Source organism: Callospermophilus lateralis, chromosome 9, assembly GCF_048772815.1.
Source record: "Callospermophilus lateralis isolate mCalLat2 chromosome 9, mCalLat2.hap1, whole genome shotgun sequence".
Taxonomy (NCBI): domain Eukaryota; kingdom Metazoa; phylum Chordata; class Mammalia; order Rodentia; family Sciuridae; genus Callospermophilus; species Callospermophilus lateralis.
The window spans coordinates 46,197,906-46,213,370 of record NC_135313.1 but is presented as its reverse complement, the minus strand read 5'-3'; the positions used below and the strand labels follow the sequence as shown (position 1 = coordinate 46,213,370).

General features: G+C 35.8%; 1 protein-coding gene across 1 annotated transcript in view; it reads left to right on the top strand.

The window, feature by feature from the left end:
• Fam171b (family with sequence similarity 171 member B) overlaps positions 1-14,672 on the top strand; it is a 60,126-nt gene extending 45,454 nt beyond the window's left edge. Inside the window, exons 4-8 of the mRNA XM_076866697.2 lie at positions 1,819-1,977; positions 5,841-6,011; positions 7,063-7,179; positions 12,985-13,108; positions 13,328-14,672. Coding sequence (XP_076722812.1) covers positions 1,819-1,977; positions 5,841-6,011; positions 7,063-7,179; positions 12,985-13,108; positions 13,328-14,672 — 1,916 coding nt within the window. The remainder of the gene's footprint in view (positions 1-1,818; positions 1,978-5,840; positions 6,012-7,062; positions 7,180-12,984; positions 13,109-13,327) is intronic.
• Positions 14,673-15,465: the final 793 nt, after the last annotated feature.

Below are 15,465 nucleotides of genomic sequence, written 5' to 3'. Positions count from 1 at the left end.
CGTATTATGTTGCTGGGGCCCCATTAAAATACGGTTCTCCATAGCCCACTTATGTGTTGGGTTTATTCAGTTTGGTCTTTTTACATTTTCTTACCCCTTATGGGCTTCTTCAAACCCTACTAGAAATTGTTCTTTCTGCTGAAATCCATGCATTGGACCTGTCTGAGCATGTCCTGTCCACTCCTTGGCCTCTGTACCAAGCAGTGAGGAGGACTCATTTGTCTGGACAGTATTGGGTATCCCTTGGCAGGTCCTGTTGGGAGGGGACCTATTGGTAAAGACAAGCAAGAAAGGATGGGTGTTTCTGGTGGTATTAAAACTTTTGTAGACATTGTACATTTTCATAAAATTTATAAACAGAAAGCTCTTCAGTTTGTACAGTGATAGTGTTTGGCATGAGAATGTATTTGTGATGAAAGGATGAATCAGAAACTTTGGGAATCCTTCAGAATGCTCAACTGGATATTTTGCATACAGTGCTCATTTTCAAGGGTATATTAACACAATTAAGCCACATATTTTAAGAGTAAGTTGTAGATAGTACTTGTAAGTGATATGAGGGTATTGGGTTATTCTGTCAAATAAGGGAACAGTTATATGTGATTGTGCTGTTTTTATTTAACCTTCTATTTTCTGGGAGTTATTTTTCTGGCTTTACACATCAAAAATCAAATAGAGAGTGATTCTGAGAATTAGTTTACATTATGTTATTATTTAATATCACACAACCCTTTAAAAATTGCTTTTTTCCCATTCTATTAATAATTCAACTTATTTCTTCTGCTTTTATCAGTGCTCTTATTAAAGTCCAAAATAAAAGCTGATGTTTCTAATAATTTCTAATTTTATTTAGGAGTTGGTCCTTTACTTAAATAAATGTATTGGTTACAGAAATATCAGTATTGTTAGTGAGTTCTCAGTTCTCAGTTGATAAAGGTTAAAAGATAGTCAATTCAAAGTTATTGAATTAAGATAATATTTATAAATTGAGGAACTGGTATTTGGAAGACTTTTAATGAATGCTTGGGTACCTAATAGAGAACCTACCCACCTAAGTATGGGGCCAAATGCCATCAAAGACACCTTCTGTTGCAAAGAGCTGATAATATAGTCCTAAACAAGCTTCCACCCAAGGGAAGCCCTCTTCCCCTAGTTGGACCCACTTTAGATGTGCTTGATCAGTACTTCAGTTGAAATTACCGAAAACTAGTTTTTCTCTGTTTCTAAACTCTCCACTGTATGAATGTTGCCTCAATTTTTAAACAAGCTCTCATTTTTGGTCACAAGACAGCTGTTGCTACTCCTAGATATGATTCTGCTCACAGAAAATCCTGTAGAGGTAAACCAAGTTCCCATTCCCACCATGTTCAAGCAAAACTCGCATGATATCTCATTACTGTGCTTGGGAAAAGGCCTATTTTTGGACAAATCACTTTGACCAAGAGAATAATAAAATGCTTTTGACTGGTTTCAGCCTTCCTGGCATACACTGTCCATTCATTTTGGAAAATAAAGGAAACCCTAAGTGAACCATATGAACTAAAAAGGGTCAGTATGTGGTTCCTTAGAGTGAAATCCAAAAAAACGATGAAGAAATTCTGGGCAAAAGAATCAAACAGTACAAAGGTGCTTTTGTGTGATCTGAAGAAAGGGACAAGTTCTTACTCAGTTCTGAATTTAAAATAATTATGTGAGGGCATGATAGTGACATTTAAAAATAATTATAACCACTTCCTTTCAAGTGAAATCCTGACCAATGGTGATATACTTAACATGCATTTGTTTTATCTATTTGTTAATGAGGTTTCCTTTTTCCAGATGCCAAATCTCAACCAAGTGTTCAGTTTTCAAAAGCCTTAATTAAACTTCCTGACAACCATCATATTAGCAACGTTACCGGCTTTCTTACAGTTCTACAACAATTTTTGAAAGTGGACAATTTTCTGTATACCACTGGAATTACTCTCAATAAACCAGGTATTTTCTAGTTTTTACATAATGTAATACTACTTATAAGAAATAGTCACATATAAACCAAACATTATATATTTGGATATTTAGATAGTTAATAGAAATTTGATATTCAACTTTAGAGAATACATGTCACATTTGAAACAAATTGAGTTAAATGTTTATAAGCAATTCCCATTTATTCAATGACAAAACAATTATACCTAAGTCTTTGGCATGCATTATTTCAAAATAATGAAAATTTTGTTTTAGTTCATTAAATTTCATTTGATCCAAAACATGTAAGCAAAATATAAAAATAACAGATTATAAAACATAGCAAAATTAAAAATACACATACAAATAGAGATTCAAAGATATTTATACATATCTTTTTGTAATTTGACCTCCTATTCAATTTTATTAAACTGATGAGAAGTGTCCATGATTATTAAGATATAGAAAAGGTTATTAAGTTTATAGGTTGGAGTAAATATTGTAATTTCTCTCTCTCTCTCTCTCTATTCTCTGTGGGTGAAATACAAATAAATATTGAAAACACATCTTTTCCAAAGTCAACAGCTTTACTATATTAATATTAGTCATGGTTTAAAAGTTAAGGGAATGGTGGAATTTCATACTTAAGAATATATCCACATTTGTTCCATGATTTCTACCACTTATTGAAACAACTGAAATTCTACCTCAAACAATTTATAATTCTGGTGGTTTTGGTTATGTCAAATTTGTTTCATTTCATTTGAGGAGCAGTTATAAATGAGAGTAAGAAGGGCAAATGGGCCTTTGGGGTACATAGGTATTTTTCTAACCTGCCATAGCTGATGTATCAGTGCCTAGCCAGATGACCCCCACTCTTCTGCTATCACGTTGTCTCCTATTGCACACATCTGTGACTGCCTGATGACATTCTCTGGTCCTTCAAGCAGGCTTGGCCTTTACAGGGGGCAAAGGAGACTTAATACTGTGTTTTCCTTGCTTTGGCTAGGACAGTTCTAAGCTAGGCTTCTGTCCCTAGTGGGACTGAGGTGGAGTTGCCACAGTGATAATCTGCTTATTGACATGTCCTCTGTTGGCTTCCTTCAGTATAATGTTTCCACTTCCTGAATGGTAGATGCTTCTAGAGATTACCTTCCAAATGAACAGTCTAAGCTCAGATTATCTGATGTTCTGCTTCTTGAGGAAGCCAATCTAAGATACCTGACAAGATTTCCCTAGGTATAAATTAAAGCATGCTCAAAATGAAAGCATGTATAGGATGGTGGCAATGAAGATACAGTTGTGTTGGGGGTATTATGGACAAGACTCACTGGATACAGTGGGAAGGGGTCAAAATGAGTTCCATGTCTTCACATTCTCTACTACCTGCTTTTGAAATTGTTCATTAAATGTTTGATTATCCTGAGAATGTCACTATCATTTCAAGTTATAGAGCAGTGCTGCCCATCTGGGAACGTTCTTCTGCTTTGTCCAGCCTGGTAGCCAGTAGCCACATATGGCCATTGAGCCTTGAAATATGACCAGTAATTTAATAAGGAAATGGATTTAAGTTAAATATCCACATGCAGTTGGTGGCTACTCTGTTGGACTGTGAAGTTCTAGAGCTCTGTAAGTCAAAAGTTTCTTTTGACTTTTTCATTGTCTTTCACACATTTCCTTTTATGTCCTCCTTTGAGTTGACCTTATCTCAAATGGGGTGTCAATCTTTATGGTTTGTGAAGCCATTGACTACATACAGCTAAGGGATGGGGTTGAAGCAGGGACTTCAGAAAGCCAGCTGATGGACTTTAATATGTATTTTGAAATAGTTACTCAGCAGATTATATAATGCTTGATTTGTGCTAACATTAGATCACTAACAAGTGAACTAGTCTACAAAATATGTATGGTATCACTATGATTATTTGATATTAGTATTTCAGGAAATTTACTACAACAAATTGTTATATTTAACTGAACATTTTCAGTGATTCAGTGTTTGCCCTTTCTACTAACTGAAGACCTAGGTCTCGTAGTAGTAGTAATAATGAAAATGAACTACTTTCCATATTCTCCAAGGCCCTGCATTATGGCTTCTGTCTCCTTCTGCCCTCCAAGCCCTGGGCCACACCTACCAGGGTGACATCTGGTTTGGGAGCTTAGTACTTGTTTATTCTTCCTGGAAGGGTATTCTTTGAGGTTTTTGCTTGGGTAGCTCCTTACCATATGACTATAGCTCAAATATCCCTCCTTGGGATTCTTCCTAGATCACCTAATTCATTGCCTTTCTGAATTGTCATGTGCTTACATTCAGGTGGGAGAGAAGCTGACCATGATTAAAGAAACAAAGATTTTTGACAGTGATAAGCAATTAAAAATATACAGTAGGTAATACAAAAAGAGATCATGTACTTACCATATCTTTGTGATCCATATTAATGTGTGGTACCTTTGAGGTTTTATAATAAACAGTAACTGAGTGCATAAAACTTAAGCTTTGAAGTCAAAGCAAATAAGATGTAAAAAAGAATAATTTTTCTGTTTATCATGTATTAGTAAAGTACTTAGTCTATAATTAATTATTTATAGAAATTAAAACTGGAATTTTAACATGATACATCTAACCATATTTTTATTTACTGTAAATATTCTGGTACATCTTATAATTTGGGCATTGTTTATATTTCAAAAACAAAAGAAATGCAGTTTCTATGCTTTTTCCTCCAGAGTCAGAAGTCTGTAGATAGCTTCTGATATTTCAGAAGTCATTCTACCAATTATATAATCAAATATTTAAAATATCAAGAAAGCAGCTGGGCAGGGTGGCACATGCCTATAATCCTAGTGGCTCAGGAGGATCATAAGTTCAAAGCCAGCCTCAGCAATTTAGTGAGGCCTTAAGCAACTTAGTGATTTCTCAAAACAAGAAATAAAAAGGGCTGGGGATATGGCTCAGTAATTGAACACCTCTAGGTTCAATTCCTGGTACCAAAACAAAACCCTTTAGGAAAACAGTAAAATCAACCTTCTATTAACCTGCTTTTCTCCTACTTTTGGGGCATTGAATTTTTAAGTGATACTAATATTTAAAATCTAAGTTTCTTAATCTCAATTATACTAATTCTTTTCACTATAGTATTAGTAAGTACATATCAAAGCATATCACCTTCATTAAATAATGGTATTGTGGGTGGTTTTGTTTTATGTTGAATTGCCAAACCTAGCGATTAATAATTGTATTTTGAATAAGAATACTTTTTACTAAGTAGTGCAGCCATGACTGTTTGTTGTGGCCCTCCTTGAAACAGATGGTCTTGGGAGGAGCAGGGCCAGATGCTGCAAACCTGTAACTGGATTAATGGTATGGTACAGTAGAGCCTTTATTTGGGCATGTTTGTTTATTTTTTAGTTCATTTTTAAAAGCATTCAGTTAGATTCAAGATCCCTTAAATCAGACGACTCTGAGAAAATTAGGAAACTGAGATTCCTACTGATTTGTCACTGTTACATTGCATAAATTATATATATAAAGTATTTTGAAATGACATTATAAAAATCCTTAATGTGGATTCAATAACTATTTGACATTAAAATGTATAACTCGGCTCAGGAAGCTGAGGCAGGAGGATTGTGAGTTCAAAGTCAGCCTCAGCAAAAGCAAGGTGCTAAGCAACTCAGTGAGACCCTGTCTCTAAATAAAATACAAAATAGGGCTTGGGATGTGGTTTAGTGGTCAATTGCCCCTGAGTTCAATCCCCAACCCTGCCCCCCCCCACGCAAAAGGATGCATAACCCTGAGTGAAATGGAGAAATCAGGTAGTTTAGATCCATAACAATTACTATATAACTGCAACCTTTGTTTGTACATGATTCTATTAAACTGTCTTTTCTAGGTTTTGAAAATATTGAACTGACTCCTCTTGCTGCAGTATGTGTGAAAATATATTCTGGAGGAAAAGAATTAAAGGTGGATGGCTCCATTCAAGTTTCTCTTCCCCTTTTACATACAAATGATATAAATGTGGGGGATCGCATACCTGCTTGGACATTTGATATGAACACAGGTAAGTTAGCTAGGTGAATATATTTTGAATATTTTTCTGTTGAATGTCTTGTCTTAGAATTTGATGCAGTTCTAGGTTTTCAGTAACATAATTTTATGCACTAAGTTTAGTGACTAAAGTCGGCCTTACTTTGATTAATATAACCATGGAGGAATTGGTGCAAATATATAATGTACAGGAAAAAATACAACATTAATTACTTACAAAAAAATTAAAAATTATCCTCTTAGTTTTTTTTTTCCTGATAGGTGATGTGAGCTTATCTAAAAATTTGATTAAGGCAATTGAGAAATTTATGTTTATACATTGTCTACATGTATCACATTATCATAAATATATACAAATGTGTCAATTGAAAAATAAAATAGACATTGTTTTACATGTTGTAAATAATTTACTGTAACAAGTCAATACACCAAAATACAAATATATACCTATACAACAAACCTATAATAACTTTATTATGCAATTTGTACATTCATAAAACTTCATAAAAGTTAAGGACTTTACTGAAATGTTTTCTCTAGATGGCAAGATTTTACTAGAATAGATAACATTTTTTTAAAGTTAAAAAAATAAGTTCTTAAAAAACTATACCAATAGTAGAACAAAACAATATTCAATAACTTGATAAGGTCATAAAACATACACTGTAAGTTTTTAATCAAATTCCCAGGACAGAGGACCAATAACCATTTATTGATTACATTGGGATTCCACTACTTATAACCTTCGAAGATATCTGAGCATACACAAGTTGAGCACTAATTGGAAAGTCATGATTTTTCTAAGTATGTCTGCATTCTTAGTTTATTTATAATGATTTTTTTCCTTTGGTCATAACAAATCATTCAAATAATTATATTTTACATATTATAATAGATTCTAAATATAATTTAATGTTTAATATGCATTACCTGATAATATATTGTCATGGTTTTCATAATTTTTCAAAAAGTTCTGTATTCTTCACATTACTATCAACCAATTTCTATCACCCTAAAGATACATAATAGTAGCTAATTAGTGTTTTGCTTACCTTTCTTTTCAGGTGCTTGGGTAAACCATGGCCGGGGAATGGTCAAAGAATATAACAATCACTTAATTTGGACTTATGATGCACCACATTTGGGCTACTGGATAGCAGCTCCACTTCCAGGAACTAGAGGTACTGTGAAAGTCAAACAAAGTAATTTTTTTAAATAATCTAGATATCATGCTGGATTTGATATTCATGGACCACCACTCAGCCACTTATCAACTGTCTGATACTGGGCAAAGCACTTACTTTCCTCATCTTCCCCTTTCTTCTTCTTTTTTCTTTTTTTCCATGCACAGAAGAGAAGATTAAGCTCCATAAACTCTAAGGTTCCTTATAGTTAGAGTGTCCCATAAGTCTGCAAACAATGAAGTTTATTCAAATCAAATATTTCTTAGTTTATGTTTTTCATGAATAAATTCTATCTAGATCAGTTGATGCTTTTTGTTGCAAGCAACAGAAACATTTTGGATAATTTAAAACAAGTTTAAAAGCATATGGGGAATTTATAGGGTCCTAGAGAAGGTTGACAACCAGATGCTAAAAGGCAGAATCTCTGCAGCTCCACAGGGGCTGGTTAGGGGACTCTCTCTGCTGTCCTTGCCAGGTTGTTGCTGTGTGATGGCCAATTCCACTGCTTTCCAGCATTTTTTCTCATTTGATTCCTGATTATCCCAGGGGTGAAGAATTTGCTTGGGTAGTAAGCACATCTCTTGTGGGAGCTGGGGAAGAAAAGGCTCTTGGAGAATAGTGTCTCCAGACTGTTTTGAAGAGAATATAGGTGATATACCAAATGAAAATTGACCTGACATTTCTAACAGAAGGTGTGTGGGGGCTGGTGGCCACAAACCAAGAATTATTCACTAGGGAAGAACTATAATTTTCTAGGATAAATGTGTATCTTATTTTCTTCCATTTAACATGGTATCAGATGATCTAAACCTAAGAAGACTCTACATTAATCTCATGCAGAAAATTTCTCAAAAATTTGAATGACTGCTTATTCTATCCATTAAATTTTTATGAATAAAGAAAGATCCTCAAACCTGCTGTCGTCCAAACTGGTTGAATGGTGGGCTTGCTACCGCTCTCTGGGCCTTTGGGTGTTTGCTGGCAGAAATCGAGTTGCTTCAGGGCTTTCCCTATACCAAGCTTTGTTAAGTCAACTTTCTAGTTTTCAACATTTTGTTGCTCTTGTCTGTTATCTCAATTTTCTTTTATCTTTGTAGATTGTGTATTTATAGGATCAAAACAAAGCAAAACTTTTAGTGTTGTTTTAGGGAAGACTTGGGATTGAAAGTTAAATACATATATAATTCCTCCATCTTCGATCGAGTATCACAGATCATTCTTTTGGCTTTTGAAGTGCTTTGGCTCCTAGCTGAGAGGAAGCTACTCCCTGGCTGTTTATGCTAGTCAAAAATAGTTGCAGTACACACTCTGATCCAGGATGTGGATGACATTTTGCACATAACTTCTCTGTAGTTTTCTCTAATCTAACTTTATAGTAATTATTATTTCCGAGTTTTTTCTGAAAAGCATTCTTAATCCAGTTTGATTTTTACTTGACATTGGAAACATTTGAATTTTAAAACATGCAAGATCACATGGCTGTTTTTTAAAAAATGAAAGCAATATATTTACTATTCCAGTAGATGACATGTGAGCCATTAGCCATATGTGATCAAGAAGGATATTCTTTCTGTTTCTATTTGAACTTAGTGCTTATGAGATTATTTATTCACAAATCAGAGGGTGGTTACCTTTGTTCTTCATGTTGTAAAATATCATGCAGTCTGGCCAGCTGTCTGGCCTTATCCTATTCTCAGTTTGCAACAATAATGAAATATTGATTAAAAAGAACAATTAATATTTGATGCCTAAACTCAAATCTAGTTATTTCATTTTAAGTAAAAAAAATAACCCAGGAATATTTGAGTTTTACAGAAAAGTGTACTTCCACTAAAATATATATCCAAAAGGACTAGTTTCTATGTGATCATTTGAATTACAAAAGCCAATATAATTTCTAAAAACAGTTTAAGTTCAATTTAAACTGTTCTGGTGCTGGGGACTCAGAGCATCCTGTGCATGATACTACTAAACTAAACCTTCAGCCCAGAAGTTCTTTTCTAGCTTATCTATTTATTGTAAAAGATTTTGTGTGTGACAGAGTACTAAAATAGAATTATGGGATTCTCACTTAGACGCCTTCTAGTAATGCCTTTGAAAAATCGATTCTGCAAACATAATAGTCAAAGCAACACTCCACTATTAGAAGTATGTATAACTTGATAATATCTCTGACTTTGCTCATAATTAAGTAAGCAAGAAATAGGTATTCATCTGAGTATTCCTTTTTTTTTGTTGTTGTTGTTCTTAAACAGGGGGAGTTGGATATTGTATTTTTCTGCTCTGGCTGCTATAACAAAATACTACAGATTGGGCAGCTTAAACAACAGAAATTTGTTTTCTCACACTCTGAAAGCTGGAAATCCCAAGATCAGGGTGCTCTCAGGGTCGATGAGACCTCTCTTTTTGGCTGATGGATGATAGTTTTTTTTTAATAAAGTCTTCATATGGCCTTTCCTCTGTGCATACATGGAAACAGACTTCTGTGGTGTCTCTTCTTCCTCTTACAATGACACAAATCTTATCTGATTTGGACCCTATCCTTATGACCTCACTTAATCTGTATTACCTCTTTGTAGGCCCCGTCTCCAAATATGGTAACACTGGGAGCTAAGGATCCAATATATGAATGTTAGGGCTAACAGATGTGGTCATCCCTGAAAAGGGAGAAATCAACTTTTTGTTGTTGTTTTTTTAATGTTACCACAGAACACTTTGGACACAAATTGTGTGTGTGGGGGCGTTCCTTACACTGCATGACTCTCTAGTTATTAGTGAGCATTCTCTGCAGTGTACTACACTACCATCCTGACAGTACTTACCTGGAATTATCTTCATACACCACAGGCAATCCCTCAAGATTGCCCCCACTTCAGACGCCAGTCGCAAGTAGCAGATTCCCCAGGTTACCTACACTTCTGTATGTCTTGGCTTCAGACTGGGAGTTCCCACAATCGCCTTTTTAGGTTTAATAATTTGCTGTGCTAGCTCACAGAACTCTGTGGAGAGTGGAAAACTCTGGAGGAAAATTCAGTGGAAAACTCTGGAGGCTGGGTGTGGGACTGGTCTGCAAGTTCCTATCTTCCTTATGGTTTGGGCTTTCACTCTGGTGATCATCCTTCTTCCAGGAGCCCACCAGGAATTATCTCATTAGACCAAAATGACTCCTATAACCTAGGAAATCCCAAGGGTTTTTAGGAGCTCTGAGGCAGGAACCCGCAGAAGAGATTAAATATATATTTTTTAATGTCGCAATCACTAATGTCCCTAAATATTTTAGGATATATTACTGTAAAGCCAAAATTAGTCCCATGATCGGTTAGTGTCCGGTATGCTGGAGTTACTTTGGTTACAATTTGGTTAAATGTACATTGAATTTGTTTTTAACATTTAAAAATAGAATTCTAGAATTCCTTGGGGGAAAAGAATGGTTAAGTGATTAAAAGTAATTTTCAGACTTCTAAAGGAAAATAGGTGAATGAGTGCAGAGTTTAATAAACAACCACTTATCAATGTTTCAAATATGCATTTACATATATATTTGAATTAATATGTGATTTTTTTTTAGCATTCTGGCCTCTTCTATGTACCTAACAAGCACACGAGCAGACATACATGTATGACAATAGCAGAAAGTGTAAGATTTGAGCCAGTCCAACAATACCAACCTCTTATTTCCAGAACCAGTTCTGCTAGAATCCTGTGAAGTGTTAATTATTAGTGGCACTCTATTGTAAAGGCATATATATATATATTTTTTTCATGTATATTTAGGAACAAAAATTGCTTTTTGCCTAATTGATACTTTTTCTGTTGTAGCTCTTGGTTCTACAGATATGAATAAGCCACTTTTGTTTCTTCTTTTTTTTTTTTTTTAAGAGAAATTACATTGAACAATGCTGTATTTATTTACTTGTTAGATATGATACACTATTTTTAGTCACCATCTGTGAATCTGTAGCTAATACAAAAGAGCCTGTTATGTAACCTTAACATTTCATTCTGTAACAACCGTGGTGTTGTATGGCTAGCACTTGAGTGCTTACCATGGGCCAACCACAGATTTAAGTATTTCATAACTATTAACTCATTTAAGCTGCAACAACCCACATTGGTTATGTATGGCTTTTGTTATTGCTGATTTATAGATGAGGGAAATGAGACACAAAGAAGAGAAACTTGCCAAGACCACAGAAACATAAATGGCAAGGCCAGGATTCTAATTCACACATTCTGGTTCCAAGGTTTATATGCATAACCACAATGCTGTATTCCAAATATTTTAAATATTGCTGTTATTTCTTTACTTTTTTAAAATTGGATGATGCAAAATGTAAAGAATAGACTTAAAGACCTTGTGGTCCCTCACTTTCTTCCAGTGTCCTTGGTGCACTTAGGGTCCTTATTCTGGACGTTTTCTCATGGTAGAGATTATCAGAAAATCAGCTGTACCATCACCCTGAATACATATTACAATCTAGTTGATAACAACCTAGTCTTATTGTACACTTCTCAGAGGAAAATGAAGTCTTCATAAATTAGTTCTCAGTAGAATTCACGTTTATTCAGAATTTATTAACCTACACTGATCATCCTATTGTAGTAGCCAGCTTTTGCTGCAATAAAACTTATTACACAGCATTTGCAGGTGTGTGCTCCCTCAGAACAAGAGGATAGTGGGTCCATTGTGCCCCAGCTGGGTTCAACTTACCTGGGATCACAGTGTCTTCTTATTGCAGAGCCCAGACAGAAGGAGTTGCAGCTTTTAATTCTTTAAGTCCCAGGATTTTCTGACTTTTCTGTTCTTTATATTCTTGCTTGCTTTAGCATTTTTGAATATATCTTTAAAATTTCTTTTTTTTTTAAATTAAATGCAACTAATAATCAATACTCACAACATTCTGTCTCAAAACCTGATTGAACAAAGCCCACATTAGTTAGAAATATTTTTTTTCCTGGTTTATTTTACCAAATATTTTGTTACTGTTTTATATCTTGAATCACCATTTTAACTGCCTTCTGAAACAATTTTTTCCCTACTTTTTGCCTGTTCTGGAAGCCATTCTTACATATTTTAGGTTTTTGTTTTAGCAGCATCTCAGCATCCAGATTCCAATTTTTTGTAACAGCCAACCCTGCACTTTCAGTGGCTAACAGTAGCAAACATTTATTTGCTTTCCATATTGTATGAGTGTTTTTGTTTGTTTTTTGGGGGAGTACCAGGGATTGAACTCAGGGGCATTCAACTACTGAGCCACGTCCCCAGTCCCATTTTGTATTTCATTTAGAGACAGGGTCTCACTGAGTTGCTTAGTGCTTCGCTTTTGCTGAGGATGGTTTTGAACTTGAGATCCTTCTGGCTCAGCCTCCTGAGCTGCTGGGATTATAGGTGTGCATCCCTGCACCAGGCTTGTAGAAGTATTTTAGGCTGACTGCTGTACTGTTGCATTTGGCTTGGTTCAGTTTAACCTATTTTCTCATTCCAGAACTCAGCTTGAAGGATTAGTTACATACACTGTGGGATATGCTATTCATATATTAGAGTGCCTTAGTAAGAGGGTAGAGCTATACCATCAATTTAAAGTGTTCATAGTTCATTGGTCAAAGCAAAACAGTTTATTAATCTCAAAAGGTAGGGAAAGCATACTTCATGCTAATTCACGGGGAATTCTGACATCAGGGGGAAGCAAACAAAACCAAGCATACATATTCAGTCTGCCTTATCTAGGATGTGACATACTTGAAAATTTGACCTAAAATAATGTTTTCTCTTTGTTTTTTGGTTTATGTTGAACCATCTAGGTTCAGGTCTGAATGAGGACTCCAAGGACATAACTGCCTATCACACAGTGTTTCTTACAGCCATATTAGGAGGAACAATAGTTATTGTCATTGGATTTTTTGCTGTACTGCTTTGTTATTGCAGGTAAGAACAACATTAGTCAATATGCATAAATCCAGAAAACTATCAAATTATAGTATCACTTCAACATATTCTGTGCATTACAAAGTTTGTAGAAATAGATTAGTCTTTAAAATATGTAGATTAGAAATAAAAATATATTCTAACAATAGCACTACATATGTGATGTGTTTAAAAAGTTAACCTTCTAGATCATAACTTTTGCCTACTCCTCCTCTTTAGGGATAAGTGTGTTACTCCACAGAAAAGAGAAAGAAATATCACTAAACTGGAGGTCCTCAAAAGAGATCAGACAACTTCAACAACACACATAAATCATATAAGTTCAGTTAAAGTTGCTTTAAAAGCTGAGGACAAGTCACAGTTATACAATGCCAAAAACTCCTCCTACAGCCCTCAGAAAAAAGAACCATCAAAGGCAGAAGCAGATGAAAGAGTTTCCATGGTAAAAACCCGGGACAACTTCAAAATCTACAATGAAGATGTTTCATTTCTATCAGTCAATCAAAATAATTACTCAAGAAACCCAACACAGTCTTTGGAGCCCAATGTTGGGACCAAACAATCAAAACATATCAGCAACAATCTATCTTCATCATTAAGTGATGCTCAAGAGGAAAAGAGGTATCTCACAGGTGATGAGGAGGGGTATGGGCGTTCCCACATTCCTGAGCAGCTTATGCATATCTATAGCCAGCCCATCGCCATCCTTCAAACATCTGATCTTTTCCCCACTTCAGAGCAGTTACATGCTGCTAAGTCAGCCACTTTGCCAAGAAAGGGCCAGTTAGTCTATGGCCAACTGATGGAACCAGTAAACAGAGAGAACTTTACGCAGACATTGCCCAAAATGCCAATGCATTCCCATACACAGACCCCAGATGCCAGGGAAGAGGATATCGTCCTTGAAGGTCAACAGAGCTTGCCTTCTCAGACCTCAGATTGGAGCCGCTATTCCAACAGCTTGCTGGAATCTGTCTCTGTTCCTGGAACACTGAATGAAGCTGTTGTAATGACTCCATTTTCATCGGAACTTCAAGGGATTTCAGAACAGACCCTCCTGGAGCTGTCCAAAGGAAAGCCCTCCCCCCATCCCCGAGCATGGTTTGTGTCTCTTGATGGAAAGCCAGTAGCACAAGTAAGGCACTCCTTTATAGACCTGAAAAAGGGCAAGAGAACCCAGAGCAATGATACGAGTCTAGACTCTGGGGTGGACATGAATGAGCATCACTCGAGTAGAAAGCTTGAGAGGGAGAAAACATTCATCAAAAGCATGCATCAGCCCAAGATCCTGTACTTAGAAGATTTAGACCTGAGTAGCAGCGAGAGTGGCACCACTGTCTGCTCCCCGGAAGACCCGGCTTTAAGGCACATCTTAGATGGAGGGAGTGGGGTTATTATGGAGCACCCTGGGGAAGAATCTCCAGGAAGAAAAAGCACTATTGAAGATTTTGAAGCCAATATATCTCCCTCTAAAAGACGGGGCAGACCACCACTAGCCAAAAGAGATAGCAAGACTAACATCTGGAAGAAGCGAGAGGAGCGCCCCCTAATTCCCATCAATTAGCTCCAAAGGTGGTTGTGTCTCTGTCTTGTGCTGTGCGTTCTTGCTTCTTGTTATAAACTGCAGTATGAACGTCTTAAGAAGTTGAGACTGAGTGACCTCTTCTTGGCCCTGGACATGCCCTGAGCAGAGTAAATAGTAAAATGGTAATTCAGTAATCAGAGGGAATGATATTGAGGAATGCCTTTTCTGGCCTATTCTTTTCTGTAATTTTGAGTGATGAATTTAAAGTATCCAAGCTTTCAAGGTGTAAAATAGCGTCAAGATGTTAGTATCTGAAAATGTTAGCCAATTTGGTACTGACTCTTAAGAATAAGATAGTAAAATGTGTACTTCTAAAGCTGTTCCCCAAATTGTCACTTCTGCCTTGGTGACTGCCCCATGGATCCCTTAGAAATGAAACTGTCTTCTTCAGGCATCAGCCCTGTAAAATGTCACTATGATGTCCTTCTCTGCCTGCACTCAAGAACCACCACATAAACATTTTCGCTGATGTTATTGTAGAGACTAGAGAACATTTTCTTTTTTGAGATAAATAGCATGTATATTGTGTCATCCCCAAAGTAAATCCTACATTCATGGAAGATGGGCAAGAAGCTTCTTGGTCCTTGGAGAGGGGAAGTGCCAACGTTTTGGATATAACTTCACATAATAAATCAAAAGTTACATAGAAATTTGAGAAATGAAAACTCTGATAACAAATTTGAATTTTAAGGTTTCTTTATTTTTTCTTTCCTTAAAACTGGGGTAGACTTAGATATCAAAATTTTTTTTTCCAATCTGGGAAAAAAAAATC